Here is a 15,383-nt window from a genome sequence, read left to right as displayed (position 1 = left end):
CCAATTGACTGGCATATATTCAATTTGGTGTAATATACTGGAATTGCTCCTTTCTCCCTCCCTACCCCTTCCTGCTCCTGCCTCTTCCTCCTCCCCATCACCTCAAAAATGAATACTGGTTTTAATCACAGGAACCTAGAGTGGTCTTACTTTGCCCCTTGCCGCTTTCTACTCTTCAGAAACCGTTACTCCTATCATTTCTAAACTCCTGCTTGCCAGAATTCATATTTACAATCTTCAAAGACGTTAATGTGGTTATTTTAGAAAGTTGGTTATTAAATTTAAAGTGTTGTGGAAAAAATTTCTTGGTTCACTATAAAATGGACTGACCTTTGATCTATTTTCAGTTTTAGAACCATGAAATAATACTCCATGTAGATCAGAAATACATTGTTTAGCAAATTTCTGTGAGGATGAAAATATTATTTGTGGGGGGAGCATCTGAACTGCAGAGAGTCCTGTGGTTAGAGGGAGCACTGTGGTCTGAGGTTGCCACCATCTTGACTTATGTGACTAAGCAGCCAGCTCAGCAAGATACCTGTGCCACATCTGACATGGGAAAATCCCACTTCCTGATACTCTCTAGAGAACCATCTGGAGCAGGTTAATCTCCACTGCCTCTTCCATCAGATGTGGTAGAGCTGTGCCATCTGACAGGGGGAAGATCCTACTTCCTGATACTCTCTTGAGAACAGACAAGAGCAGGTTATTCAGTAGAAGCAGAGCATTGAAGAACCAGCATCAGCAGAGCATTTGAAATCTGGCAGCAAGCCATGTCTTCGGCTGTTTGCCCTGCAGAGTGATTGGTGCTTGGAGGGGGTCCTCACTGGGTCCACTGACTGTCTTTGCTACCTGGTGTTGCCTGTCTGGCAACCCGAGTATAGCATTGCTTGGGACAAGGCACACCAGGGCTCCAACAGCACACAAGAGTAGGGCAGCCCATTAGCAATCTGTGCCAGGGGAAACCTAGTCATCCAGTCATCCAGTGGTACAGAAATAGCCTTATAGGCCATCAGCCAGTAACGGAAGGACCAACTAACACAACAGATAACTAGATGGCAAAAGGCAAATGTAGGAATGTTACTAACAGGAATCAAGGGAATATGGAAGCATCAAAACCAAATACTCTAACAACAATGAGTCCTGGATAACCCAACACACAAGAAAACAAAGATTTGGATTAAAAATCACTGGTCATGATGCTGTTAGAGGAACAATAAAAGAACATAAATAAATCTCTTAAAGAATTACAGGGGAACATGCATAAGTTAGAAGCCCTTACAATGGAAACACAAAATCATTTAAAGAAATTCAGGAGAATATGGGTCAACAGAAGAAGCCAATAAAGAGGAAATACAAAATTCACTTAAAGAAATGCAGAAGAAATTGGGTAAACAGGCAGAAGTCATGAAAGAGGAAACACAAAAATCTATTAAAGAAATATAGGAAAACACAAACAAATAAGTGAAGGAACTGAGCAAAACCATCCAGGATCTTAAAACAGAAGTAGAAACAACTAAGAAATCACAAAGGGAGACAACTTTGGAGATAGAAAACCTTGGGAAGAAATCAAGGGCCATAGACGCAAATATTAACAGCTGAATACAAGAGATAGAAGAAAGAATCTCATATGCTGAAAACACCATAGAAACCATTGAGTCAACAGTCAAAGAAAATGCAAAAAGCAAAAATCTTGTAACCCAAAGCATCCAGGAAATCCAGGACACAAGGAGAAGACCAAACCTAGGGATTATAGGTATAGATAAGAGTGAAGATTTACAACTTAAAGGGCCAGAAAATATCTTCAACAAAATTATGGAAGAAAACTTCCCTAACCTAAAGAGAGAGTTGCCCATGAATATACAAGAAGCCTATAGAACTCCAAACAGATTGGACCAGAACAGAAATACCTCCCATCACATAATAATCAAAACCCCAAATGTACTAACCAAAGATAGAATATTAAAAACAGTAAGAGAAAAAGGCCAAGAGACATATAAAGGAAGACCTATCAGAATTACACCAGACTTCTCACCAGAGACTATGAAAGCTAGAAGATCCTGGGCATATCTCATGCAGACTCTAAGAGAACATAAATGTTAGCCAAGACTACTATACCCAGCAAAACTCTCAATCACCATAGATGGAGAAAAGATCTTCCATGATAAAACCAAATTTACACAATATCTTTCCACACACCTGGCCACACAAAGAGTAACAGGAGGAAAACTCCAATACAGGGAGGGAAACTACACCCTTGAAAAAGAAAGATAGTCACCTTCTTTCATCAAACTCAAAAGAAGATAACCACTCAAATACAAAGATAACATTAAAAATGAAAGGAAGTAATAATCACTATTCCTTAATATCTCTTAACGTCAATGGAATCAACTCCCCAATAAAAAGACATAAACTAACAGACTGGATATGAAAACAGGACACCACATTTTGCTGTATACAGGAAACACACCTCAGTGTCAAAGACAAAAACTACCTTAGAGTAAAAGGCTGGAAGACAATTTATCAGATAAAATTGACTTTCAACCTAAAGTCATCAAAAGAGACACAGAAGGACACGTCTTGCTGGTCGAAGGAAAAATCCACCAAGAAGAACTTTCAATTCAGAACATCTATGCTCCAAATGCAAGGGCACCCTCATTCATAAAATAAACTTTACTAAAGCTCAAAGAACACATTGCACCTAACACAATAATTTTGGGTGACTTCAACACTCCACTCTCCTCAATGGACTGATCAGGAAAACAGAAAGTTAACAGGGACACAGTGAAACTAATTGAAGCTTTGGACCAATTGGATTTAACAGCTTTATATAGACCATTTCATCCTAAAGCAAAAGAATATACCTTTTTCTCAGCACCTCATGGTACCTTCTCCAAAATCGACCATATAATAGATCTCAAGACCAACCTCAATAAATATAAGAAAATTGTTCTAATCCTATGCCTCCTATCAGATCACTATGGAGTAAGAGTGGTCTTCAATAGCAACAAAAACAACAGAAAGTCCACATATGCATGGAAGCTGAACAATACTCTATTTAATGATATCTTGGCCAAGGAAGAAATAAAGAAAGAAATCAAAGAATTTTTAGAATTTAATTAAAATGAAGACACAACATACACAAATCTATGGAATAAAATGAAAGCAGTGCTAAGGGGAAAACTCATAGCCCTGAGAGCCTCCAAAAAGAAACAGGAGAGAGCCATAGACTAGCAGTTTAATGGCACACCTGAAAGCCCTGGAACAAAAGAAGCTAATTAACTCAGGAGGATTAGAAGACAGGAAATCATCAAACTCACCACTGAAATCAATCAAGTAGAAACAAAGAGAACCATACAAAGAATCAACAAAACCAGGAGCTGGTTCTTTGAGAAAATCAATACGATAGATAAACCCTTAGCCAGACTAACCAAAGGGCACAGAGACAGTATCCAAATTAACAAAATTAGAAATGAAAAGGGAGATATAACAACAGAAACTGAGGAAATTCAAAAACTCATCAGATCCTACTACAAAAGCCTATACTCAACACAACTAGAAAATCTGGTGGAAATGGACTATTTCCTAGACAGATACCAAATACCAAAATTAAATCTGGATCAAATAGATCATTTAAACAGTTGCATAACTCCTAAAGAAGGGGTCATAGAAAGTCTTCCAACCAAAAAAAAAGCATAGGAACAGATGGTTTTAGTTCAGAATTCTATTAGACCTTCAAAAAAGACCTAACACCAATACTCTTCAAACTATTCCACAAAATAGAAACAGAAGGAACACTACCCAACTCATTCTATGAAGCCACAATTACGCTGATACCAAAACCACACAAAGATCCAACAAAGAAGTAGAATTACATGGCAGTTTCTCTCATGAATATTGATACAAAAATTATCAATAAAATTTTTGCCAATCAAATCCAAGAACACATCAAAAGGATCATTCACCATGATCAAGTAGGCTATATCCCAGGGGTGTAGGGATCATTCGATATACAGAAATCCATCAATGCAATCCATTTCATAAACAAATTAAAGAAAAAAAACCCAAATGGTCATTTCATTAGATGCTGAAAACGCATTTAACAAAAGTGAGCATCATTTCATGCTAAAAGTCTTGGAAAGAACAGGAATTCAAGGCCCATACCTAAACATAGTAAAAGCAATATACAGCAAATCGGTAGCCAACATCAAACTAAATGGAGAGAAACTTGAAGCAATCCCACTAAAATCATGGACTAGACAAGGCTGCTCCCTTCTCCATATCTTTTCAATATAGTACTTGAAGTTCTCGTTGGAGCAATTAGACAACATAAGGAGGTCAAAAGGATACAAATTGGAAAGAAGAAGTCAATCTATCACTATTTGCAGATGATATGATAGTATAAAGTGACCCAAAAATCTCACCAGAGAACTCTTACAGCTGATAAACAACTTCAGCAAAGTGGCTGGTTATAAAATCAACTCACACAGATCAGTAGCCTTCCTAAACTCAAAGGATAAACAGTCTGAGAAAGAAATTAGGGAAATGACACCCTTCACAATAGCCACAAAACCATAAAGTTTCTTGGGGTGACTCTAACCAAACAAGTGAAAAATCTGTATGACAAAAGCTTCAGGTCTCTGAAAAAGGGAATCGAAGACCTCAGAAAATGGAAGAATCTTCCATGCTCATGGATTGGTAGGATTAATAGAGTAAAAAAATGGTGCAACCAACAACTGTGTGACTTAAACAGTGGAATGTATCTGGTGTTTGGAAAATACCATTACTATACAATTAATCTGTAGTACTTTTGGATAGAGGTATATATTTTTAAAAGTTTTTCTTTCACCATGGTTTTAGTTTGGGTTTTACTGCTGTGAACAGACACCATGACCAAGGCAACTCTTATAAGAACTATTAATTGGTGCTGGCTTTCAGGTTCAGTCCATTATCATCAATGCAGGACATCACAGCATTCAGGTGGACATGGTGCAGGAGGAGCTAAAAGTTCTAGATCTTCATCTGAAGGCTGTTAGCAGAATATTTACTTCCAGGCAGCTAGAATGAGGGTCTTATAGCTCAAACCCACAGTGATACACCTACTCAAACAGGACCACACCTTCTAATCATACCACGCCCCAGGCTAAGCATATATAAATCGCCACACTCATGCAATACAAGAGAACTTAATTACTAAGCTAAACATCAGTACTCACTTAGAAATTATTGTGTTCGGTGTTACTTAGAAAATACATCCAGCCCAATTGATTATCCTCAACCTTAGGTGAAACAATCAATTAGTTTCAGTTTTCTCCCTAATCCTCCTACATCTAATGATTGTTCATACTGTACTAATCTTTGAACACACAGTACAGTATGGAAAGAATTGCTAGTTGTTACTGCTTGGATTCAAGTCAATATTCATTGATTTTAGACAATATGCAGGAATCTAGACATTGTATTCCATCTTTAATTACATAGATCAATATAAGATAATTACAAAATAAAAAGAATTAAAAATTTTAGATAAGAACAGCTTACCCTATGATGGTATCATTTTCTTCCAATTTTCTTTTTTTCTTGTCAGCAGTTGAATATAAGATGATATTTAAGTTTTTAAAATACATAATTAGTGAATATATTTGGTTATTTTTGTCCTAATATTCTTTTTATTAAGACTTTAAAAGTTATTTTATTATGTGTATGGATGATTTACCTGCATGGACAGGAAGTTTATACATGATGCCTGAGGTGGCCAGAAAAGGAAGTTAGATCTCCTGGGAGCTAGATCTCTCTCTCTCTCTCTCTCTCTCTCTCCACACACACACACACACACACACACATACACACAGTCATATATGTGTGTTGAAACTATATTTTAGTGTAGCATTTATACATATTTGGTTAATATATAAATATAAATATAATATGGCAGTAATTAGTGTCTGTGTGTATGTAGTATATATGTATGTATGTATGTATGTATGTATGTATGTATGTATAAGTCATATGTTTATGTGCAGGTGTTCTAGAAACTAGAGATAGTATTTGGAAGTATTCCTCAGTTATTCTATTCTATATTTTTTGAGATTGGGCCTTTCACTGAACCTGTAGCTCTTTAAAACTGAGGTTGGCTGCTAAAGAAACCCATAGAATCCAGGTGCCTCTATGCCTTTCCCTTAGTGTATCAATAATAGATCATAAGACTGGTATTTTTACGTGGTTATTGGATACTCAATCTCAGGTCTATATGTTTGTGAAACCAAAACTTTAGCCTCTGGGTCATATCCCAGACATCTTTGATTCAATATAATTTTATTTTATTTATTCAGTTTACGTCCCAATCAATCCTCCTGCCTCCAGGTCACCCCCTTTCACAACCTGTACCGTCATCCCTCACCCTTTCTTCTGTGAAAGTGTGGAGGACCCTTCTGGGTATGTCCCCACCCTAGTTTATAAGGTCTTTTCAGGGCTAGGTACAATCTCCCCAATAGAGGACAGATAAGGCAACCTACCTAGAAGAACATATGCCACAGAAAGGCAACAGCTTTTGTGATAGACCCCTGATCCAGTTGTTCAGGACTCACATGAAGACCAAGCTGCATATATGCTACATATGTGGTTAGATCCAGCTTGTGCATGCTCCTTAGTTGGTGGTTCAGTCTCTGAGAAGCTCAAGGGTACAGGACAGTTGATTCTGTTGGTTTATATGTGGAGTTCCTATTCCCTTCAGGGAAGTCAATCCTTCCCCCAGCTCCTACATAAAAGTCTGAAGGTTCTATCTACTATTTGTCTGTGGGTCTCTGTATCACTCTGAGTCAGCTGGTGGGTAGAGCCTCTCAGAGGGCAGCCTTGCTAGACTACTGTCTGCAAGCATAACAGAACTGGTCCTGTGAAGGTTCAATGCCCCAGTGTAGGGAAATGCTAAGGAGGTGAGGCAGGAGTGGGGAGGCTCCCTCATGGAAGCAGGAGAGAGGAGATTGGATAGGGATGTTGGGGAAGGGAAACCTGGAAAGGGGATAATATTTGAAATGTAAATAAATAAAATATATAATAAAATATTTTAAAAAAATAGTGTTAGGGATCAGTGTTTGCCCATGGGGTGGTTCTCTAGTTGGGCTGGTTAATGTTTGGCTATTCCCTCAAGTCTCTGTCTGATCCCCTGTACATGCATTTCTAGTAGACGGGATAAACTTTTATAGATGCATTGGTGTCTCTATCTGGAATTTTTAATTGGCTACAGGTTGCTTGGGTTCCTTATTTCCAAAGTAGTGAATCACAGCTAAGGTCACCCCCTTGATTCTTAGGTGTTGATCCCAGGTCTCTGTCTCATCCTGGAGATGCCCCTCACCTCATCACTCCCTCCAGTTGTAGATTTCCATTCATTTTCATGGCCATCAAGCCATCTCTCCTGTCATTACTCTTACCTGATCCTGAACTGCCCATCCCTTTAACCATCCCCCCTCACTCCCAGTTTCCTTCCTCCATTTGCCTCTTATGACTATTTTATTCCCCCTTTGAAATGAGAATGAAACTGTCTCTCTTGACCCTTCCCTTTTGTTTAATACATTTGAGTCTGTGGAGTATAACATGGTGCCTATATTTTATAGCTAATATCCACACATACCATGCGTGTCCTTTGGGTATTAGTTACATAGCTCAGGATGGTATTCTAAAGTTCGAAACATTTGACTGCTAAATCCATGGTGTCAATATTTTTAATAGCCGAGTAGTATTCCATTGTGCAGATGTACCTCAGTTTTAAATCCATTTTTCAGCCGAGGGACATATAGGTTATTTCCAGTCTCTGCTTATTATGAATAAAGTTGCTATCAACATAGTAGAGCAATTGTTGCTATGCTATATAGTAGGGCATGTTTTGAGTTATTCCCAAGAGTAGAATATATGGATGCTAAAGTAGAATTATTCCCAGTATTCTTAGAAACGAACAAAGTGATTTTCAAAGTAATTGTACAAGTATGCAATCCCACCAGCAATGGAGGTGTGTCCCCTTGCTCCACATTCTCACCTGCATGGGCTATTACTTGAGTTTTTGACCTTAGGCATTCAAACCAGTGTAAGATGGAATCTCAGAGCTATTATTTTTTATTTTCCTGATGTCTAAGTACTATGAACATTTCTTTAAGTGTTTCATGGACACTCAAGATTCCTCTGTTGAGAACTCTTTGTTTATCTCTGTACCCAATTTTTTTAATTGGGTTACTTGAGTTGTTGATATCTAACTTCTTGAGTTTTAAATAAATTTTGAATATTAGCCCTCTGTCAGATGTAGGATTGGGTAAGATCATTTCCCAATCTGTAGGGTACCATTTTGTCCTATTAACAGTATCCTTAACCTTAAAGAATCTTTTCATTTTCATGAAGTCCCATTTATCAATTGTTGCTCTTAAAACCTAAGCCATTGGTGTTCTGTTCACAAAGGTGTCTTCTGTATCAATGAGTTCAAAGCTTTTCCCCACTTACTGTTCTATTAGATTTAATATATTTGGTTTTATATTGAGGTCTTTGATCCACTTGGACTGGAATTTAGTGCAGTATGATATGGTTCTATTTTTATTCTTCCACATGCAGAAACCCAATTAGACCAGAGCAATTTTTTTAAGATGCCTTTTTTTTCCATTTTATGATATTAACTTCTTGCCAAAAACTCAAATGTCCATAGGTATGTCAGGGTCTTCAATTCTAGTCCATTGATCAACCTATGTGTCCCTATACCAATATCATGCAGTTTTTATTACTATTGCTTTGTATTACATAATTAAGTCAGGGATGGTGATACCTTCAGAAGTCCTTCATTGTATACGAATATTTTAGCCATTCTTTTTGTTGTTTGTTTGTTTGTTTTTCCATATGAAGTTGAGAACAGCACTGTCAAGGTCTGTAAAAATTTCTTTTGGAATTATGATGGGAATAGCATTGATTATGTAAATTGTTTTTGGTAAGGTGGCACAATTCACGAGCTTTGGAGAGCTGTAATCCACCATATGAACAAACTGAAAGAAAAAAAATTACATGATCATCTATCTCACTAGAAGCTGAAAAATTCTTTGACAAAATCTAGTACCTTTTCATGTTAGAAGTAATACAGATTCAGGGATACAATGTGCATACAAAACCATAATAAAATAATATATAGCAAGTCCATTGCCAACATCAAGCTAAAAGGAGAGAAACTTAAGGGAATTCCATTAAGATCAAGGATAAGACAAGGTTGCCCACTCTTTCTTTATCTATTCAATATAATTCTAGAAATTCTATACAGAGCAGTAAGACAATTGAAGGAGATCAAGGGGCTACAAATTGAAGAAGAATTAAATGAATTGTTATTTGTAGACTTCAGAGTGTCTGGCTTTATGTGGAGGTCCTTGATCCATTTGAATTTGAGCTTAGTACAAGGAGACAAGGATGGATCAATTCGCATTCTTCTGCATGCTGACCTCCAGTTGAACCAGCACCATTTGTTGAAAAGGCTATCTTTTTTTCCATTGGATGTTTTCAGCCCCTTTGTCGAGGATCAAGTGACCATAGGTGTGTGGGTTCATTTCTGGATCTTCAATCCTGTTCCATTGATCTTCCTGCCTGTCACTGTACCAATACCATGCAGTTTTTAACACTATTGCTCTATAGTATTGCTTGAGGTCAGGGATACTGATTCCCCCAGAATTTCTTTTGTTGCTGAGAATAGTTTTAGCTATCCTGGGTTTTTTGTTATTCCAGATGAATTTGATAATTGCTCTTTCTATGTTAAGCGTTTATCTTTAAAAACATGTAACCAGATACATTGTAATCAAGTTTTTTATTTCTTACTGTTTCATTTATATGTGTCACTAAATATTGTAAAATCATACAAATTTTATAAAATCTGGATGCTATTAAATGTTAAATATGACTTTTAACGATGCAAATGTTGTGAACACAGAAAGGGTACCCTAATGTCCAGTAAAGTTTTACATATTTATCCCATAATTATGGAATATATATATGGAAGCTACATATAACATTTCTAAAATATCTACTAGAAAAAATATGAGATATTTTTCATTATCCTCTGAGTTTACAAATTGAGGCCACTGCTTGTATTATTGCTACCTTAGCTTTAAAGCATGCTCCATAATTTTTTGTATTTAACAAATTAAATGCACTACTCAGAAAATGAAAAAAATAATTGATAAGAAAATCTAGGTTATTTCTTCTGATATGACATGTATAAGATAACATGTAGGATTTTATAGTATGCAGCACAATTGTGGAGGGCTTGTCTCCCCTACAATGCTCTCCATGGTAATCCAACCCTTCTGTCATAGAGTGTAATAGCCCCATCTGTGGCTTCAGTTACAGAATTAGCACTTATACAATATCAAGTTTTTAATTATTTATCGCCTAAGTAACCAAAGGTTCCTCTTTTTAGTGTTTTAATCCTAAAATAATAAAACATTTTATTTATTGATAATATTGAAAATTGTAGCGTGCTATAAGGTTATCTGATAATTGCATGGACAATATGCTGCCGGGGATTAATAATTCTCTTTGTAAAGACGAATGCAATGAAAGCTCAGCAACCCCCTTCCTTCTTCCCGACTTCCTTCCTTCCTCCATCGCTCCCTCCTGCCTCTGTCTGTCTGTCTGTCTTATGTCTCTTTCTCTTTCTTTCTACGTTGTTATCCAGATTACCCTGAAACTCATAGCAATCTTCTTACCTCAGCTTTTTGACAGTCACATTTACAGGCAAGAATCATGGCACCTGGATTAATACATTTTCTCAATTGATTGTCCAACTGGAAGCAATAAATGATAGCAAATTTTTGATGATCTAAATTTGCTGTGTTTTAGCTACATTTTTATCATCAAATATGTCTTTGGTTATCTTCCACAATTTATCACGGGCTCCTGACATATGTTTATGAATTCCTTTATAAATGTCATCTCCTATGTTCCATCAGTGACTCTGTTTCCAAATTATCTAATCCAGCACATCTGTCGTATGTGCTGTGAATTTTCTTGATATGCCATATTTCCTCAGCACAATAACATGCAAAATACTCACCCCACTAGAGAAAAATCAAATTCCACATGCTTGCCTGCTCAATGGCGACCTCCACCTACATTTCCAGAGACATGCTTTACTTTTCAAAGTACTCAGGCCACCATGCTATGATCATAATCTGGGTAACTATACATGACAACCAGAGAGCCACCTTCCTCCTTCCTCCAGGTCCCTAGAAAATTATTGCCTAGTACACAGTCCTCCTGTGACAACATATTCCTCTTATGTACCAGAGCAACATATACTTTCAACTGTTTTTGAAAGCCACATCTATTCAGCTGCAATGTTGACTATAACCACAAACTGTATGCACACATTTCCATTCACATATTTATGCCCACTTATATTTCAGTGAAAGAAAAATATTCCTAAAAGCTAGGTTTGGCAGTATATGCCTGTAATTCTAGCAGTTGGATAGTAGACAAAAAACAAGGACAGAACAATAAAAGGAAGCCTGGATTCCATAACCTTAAAAATAAACCATATTTTAGACCCTGCATAACCATCAGCTTTGTGACAATTCCCTTTCTTTTTTTTTTTCTGCAGGTGACAATATGTGCCGCATTAACAATGGGGGCTGTGGCACACTCTGCCTGGCCATTCCAGCAGGCAGAGTATGTGCCTGTGCTGATAATCAACTTCTGGATGAAAATGGAACTACTTGCACATGTAAGTTCCTTTTTTCTGACACTCATTGTGCACATGTCTGTCAGTGAAGATGAGAAACATGTAATACCCACAGAATTGAAATCACAACTAGAAAGACTTTTCTGGATAACTGCTTAGCTAGAAGTCTAGGCTGTCTGATGTGAATCAATTTCTAGCATGCATAGACTAATGATAACATAGTGCATAGCATACTGTCCTGCTGTGCATGGAACAGCAGACAGTATCAGTACATCTATGCCACATGAGCAAATTTTCCCTGTCATACTACGGCTCATAACCAGCACCTGCGGCTGACAACATGGTGGTGGTGCACATATTAGTCTTAAAACTATTTTAAATGAATTGGCAGCTCAGATGCCTGTGTTTGGAGATAAAGAAGAAGGAGGAATGCCAAAAGGAGACTTCTGACAAATCTGTAGGGTATAAAAGCAGTGCATCAACTGGACTGGTGGACTTGGATTAAAGATACTGTTATTAGCTTTTGTCATATCATTCAATTTATTGTGCTTATTACTCCAGAATGAATCCTGAGATTTCTTCTTCCTACCTCAAATTGTATTCCCTAATCACAATAGCAGCCACAAGAGTATGTATGTACTGAGAGCTTAGTAAAAATGTCTTGAAGGCTTTCAATTTCACATTGTGGCTCAAGTTTATTCAGAGGTAGGAATTTAATTTAATAGGATGTATGTATATATGTATGTGCATATGTATGCACAAAGATTATAGGCTTATATTAAGGACTTGACTGATACTTACAGAGGTGGAGAAGCCTTGGGATGTACAAATGGCAAACCCAGGATAGGAAAAGCATCTGTCCAGAGCACAAGCAGACCTGAGTCTCAGGAGTTAATGATACAGTTCAGATTGGTGAGGGAAGATTTCTGGGCCTACATAAATAAGAACTAAAATGATTTCATTTTGGAACTGCATTCTCTATTACATTGTGCTTGTTTTTAATTTAATACTTACCACTAACATGATCCTTAAATACAAATTTTAAGTCATTATTTCATATTTGATAGTAAGAGAAAATCATGATACATTGTTAAAGATATTTGTGACTTTTTTACTGTTTCCAATTCCTTCTATAATATTCTGTGGAGTCTGCATCCAATTTGTGTTTTATCTTTAGGTATTTGGAATAGAACTATCAGTCCTACCATAAGGACATTATTTTTTGATTTTGTCAGTATATTGAATGTCAGTATTATCTTAAATTCCAACTATTTGAATTGAAGACTTTATCTTCTTTCAGTTATTCTCTTTATCCCCATTATTTTCATCCTTTTATATTACAATGAAGTATTTCTAACCAATGAGATTATTTTGAAGTATCAAATTATTTATAAAAATTGTAGGGGGCTTTGGGGATAGAGCTGGGTAGGAGAATGGTAGCCAATGTGTGAAGTCCTTCACTTTCCCTTGCATTGCAATATATATTTCCACTATATTTGTACCCAGTTAATTAATTTTAAAAGATTTTATATTCTACTCCTATAGTGCAGTTCTACTGATTGTATTTGTTAGTATTGAAGTCTTTAGTCTTCCATTATTTATTAATAATCACTAGTATTGGGAAATATTTTAAAGAAACATATTCAAGAAGAAAATATAAACCTGAACATATATATATATATATATATATATATATATATATATATATATATATATATGTTCTAGATAACTCTATATAGAACTGAATTTTATATATACATATATATATATTTTTCTAGATAACTCTATGTAGAACTGAATTCTAATGTCTTATAAATGTCCCAAATTTGTCCTTTTATGGGAGAAGCAATTCCTTAGTATATGAATTCTTGTATAAGCAAAATTTCTCTTCAAAAATCGTTACTTCAAAAAATAGTGTTCATTATTTCTAGAATTGCAAATGTCCCCTTTCAAGGTTCCAGGGAAGACAAATTACAATGTGTTTCTGAGTCACTAGAACTTTGTTCTGTCTTTGTTCTGAGTACTATGTTTGGATACCATCATATTGGTAGTTTTAAAAAAAGACTATCAAAAACTCTCACACATTTACCCACAGACAGGTAGTAAGCATTTTTCAACATATAAAATTCTCTCACATCACATGGTTTTATAACCTGAAATTTTTCTTAATTTTTGAGAAATAATATATACCTAATGGGTACATTTAATTTAGAATACAATTTTTATAATATTCACAAGGATCAGTCAGTTTAGCATTGTTTTTCTATTATTTTGCCATTATTTCTGCCAGTCAAAATGAAGAACTCTGAGATTTTAAACAGCATAGAATACACAAACACATGCATTCTCACAAATGCACACACACACACACACACACACACACACACACACTATTTTAACTATCAGATTTGCTTTTTCTTCTGATCCATCAATAGACTTTCTGTCAAGAATGGGAGGTAACAATGGATATACATTTGGTTGAGTTTTGCTAGGCACAGATTTGTAGTTCATCCTGAAAACATTAAGTGCCTACCTTTGTACCTGAGCATGGCCAGACTTTGCCAGTTTCCAGTTAAGTCTTTGAGAATGTCCTGAACATATCATTAACAGTCACCTCTTTAAGTATTAAACATAATAAATTCTCTTAAGGCACTATAAAATGATTAGAAGCCCAGAATATCAGAGATACTGAAATCCTATTAGTTTTTATGAAATCAAGGGAAGTATACTTATCAGACACTAACATCATCAAAATGTCACTTTAGCTTAAAAATTTCAGGGCTTTTTGGCTGTTTTTTTTATTAGATATTTTCTTTATTTACATTCCAAATGTTATTCACTCTCCTGGTTTCCTCTTCAAAGACACCCTAGAGTTAGAAAGAGAAATTCTCAAATTCATCAAGAAGAACAAAAATCCCAAGATAGCGATAACTATTCTCATCAATAAAATAACTTCTTGGGGAATAAATATCCCAGACCTCAGGCTGTACTACAGAGCAATAGTGATTAAAAACTGCATGGTCTTGGTACAGTGACAGGAAAGTAGATCAATGGACTAGAACTAAAGACCCAGAAATGAACCCACACAATATGGTCACTTGATCTTTGACAAGGGAACTAAAACCATCCAGTGGAAAAAGATAGACTTCAACAAATGGTGCAGGTTCAACTGTTGGTTAGCATGCAGAAGAATGCAAATCGACCCATTCTTATCTCCTTGTACAAAGCTCAAGCCCAAGTGGATCAAGGACCTCCACATAAAAGTAGACACATAAAACTAATAGAAAAGAAAGTGGGGAAGACCCTTGAGCACATGGACACAGGGGGAAAGTTCCTGAACAGAACCAATACCTTATGCTCTAAGATCAAGAATAGACAAATGGGACCTCACAAAATTACAAAGTTTCTGTACAGCAAAGGACACTGTCAATAGGACAAAGTGGCAACCAACAAATTGGGGAAAGATCTTTACCAAACCTACATCTGATAGAGGGCTAATATCCAATATATACAAAGAACTCAAGAAGTTAGACTCCAGAGAACCAAATAACATTATTAAAAATGGGGTACAGAACTAAACAAAGAATTCTCAACTGAGGAATACCAAATGGATGAGAAGCACCTAAAGAAATGTTCAGCATCATTAGTCATCAGGGAAATGCAAATCAAAACAACCCTGAGATTCCACCTT

At 36.2% G+C, this 15,383-nt stretch overlaps 1 protein-coding gene across 1 annotated transcript in view; it reads left to right on the top strand.

Annotated features, from left to right (window-relative positions):
• Lrp1b (LDL receptor related protein 1B) overlaps positions 1-15,383 on the top strand; it is a 1,719,438-nt gene that overhangs the window by 852,672 nt on the left and 851,383 nt on the right. The window contains exon 15 of the mRNA XM_052181021.1: positions 11,612-11,734. Within this exon, the coding sequence (XP_052036981.1) occupies positions 11,612-11,734 (123 nt within the window). The remainder of the gene's footprint in view (positions 1-11,611; positions 11,735-15,383) is intronic.

The sequence above is a fragment of the Apodemus sylvaticus genome, chromosome 5 (genome assembly GCF_947179515.1).
Source record: "Apodemus sylvaticus chromosome 5, mApoSyl1.1, whole genome shotgun sequence".
In the NCBI taxonomy this organism is placed as follows: Eukaryota; Metazoa; Chordata; class Mammalia; order Rodentia; family Muridae; genus Apodemus; species Apodemus sylvaticus.
Note: the sequence above shows the minus strand (reverse complement) of the source record. Positions and strands in the feature narration are given on the sequence as shown.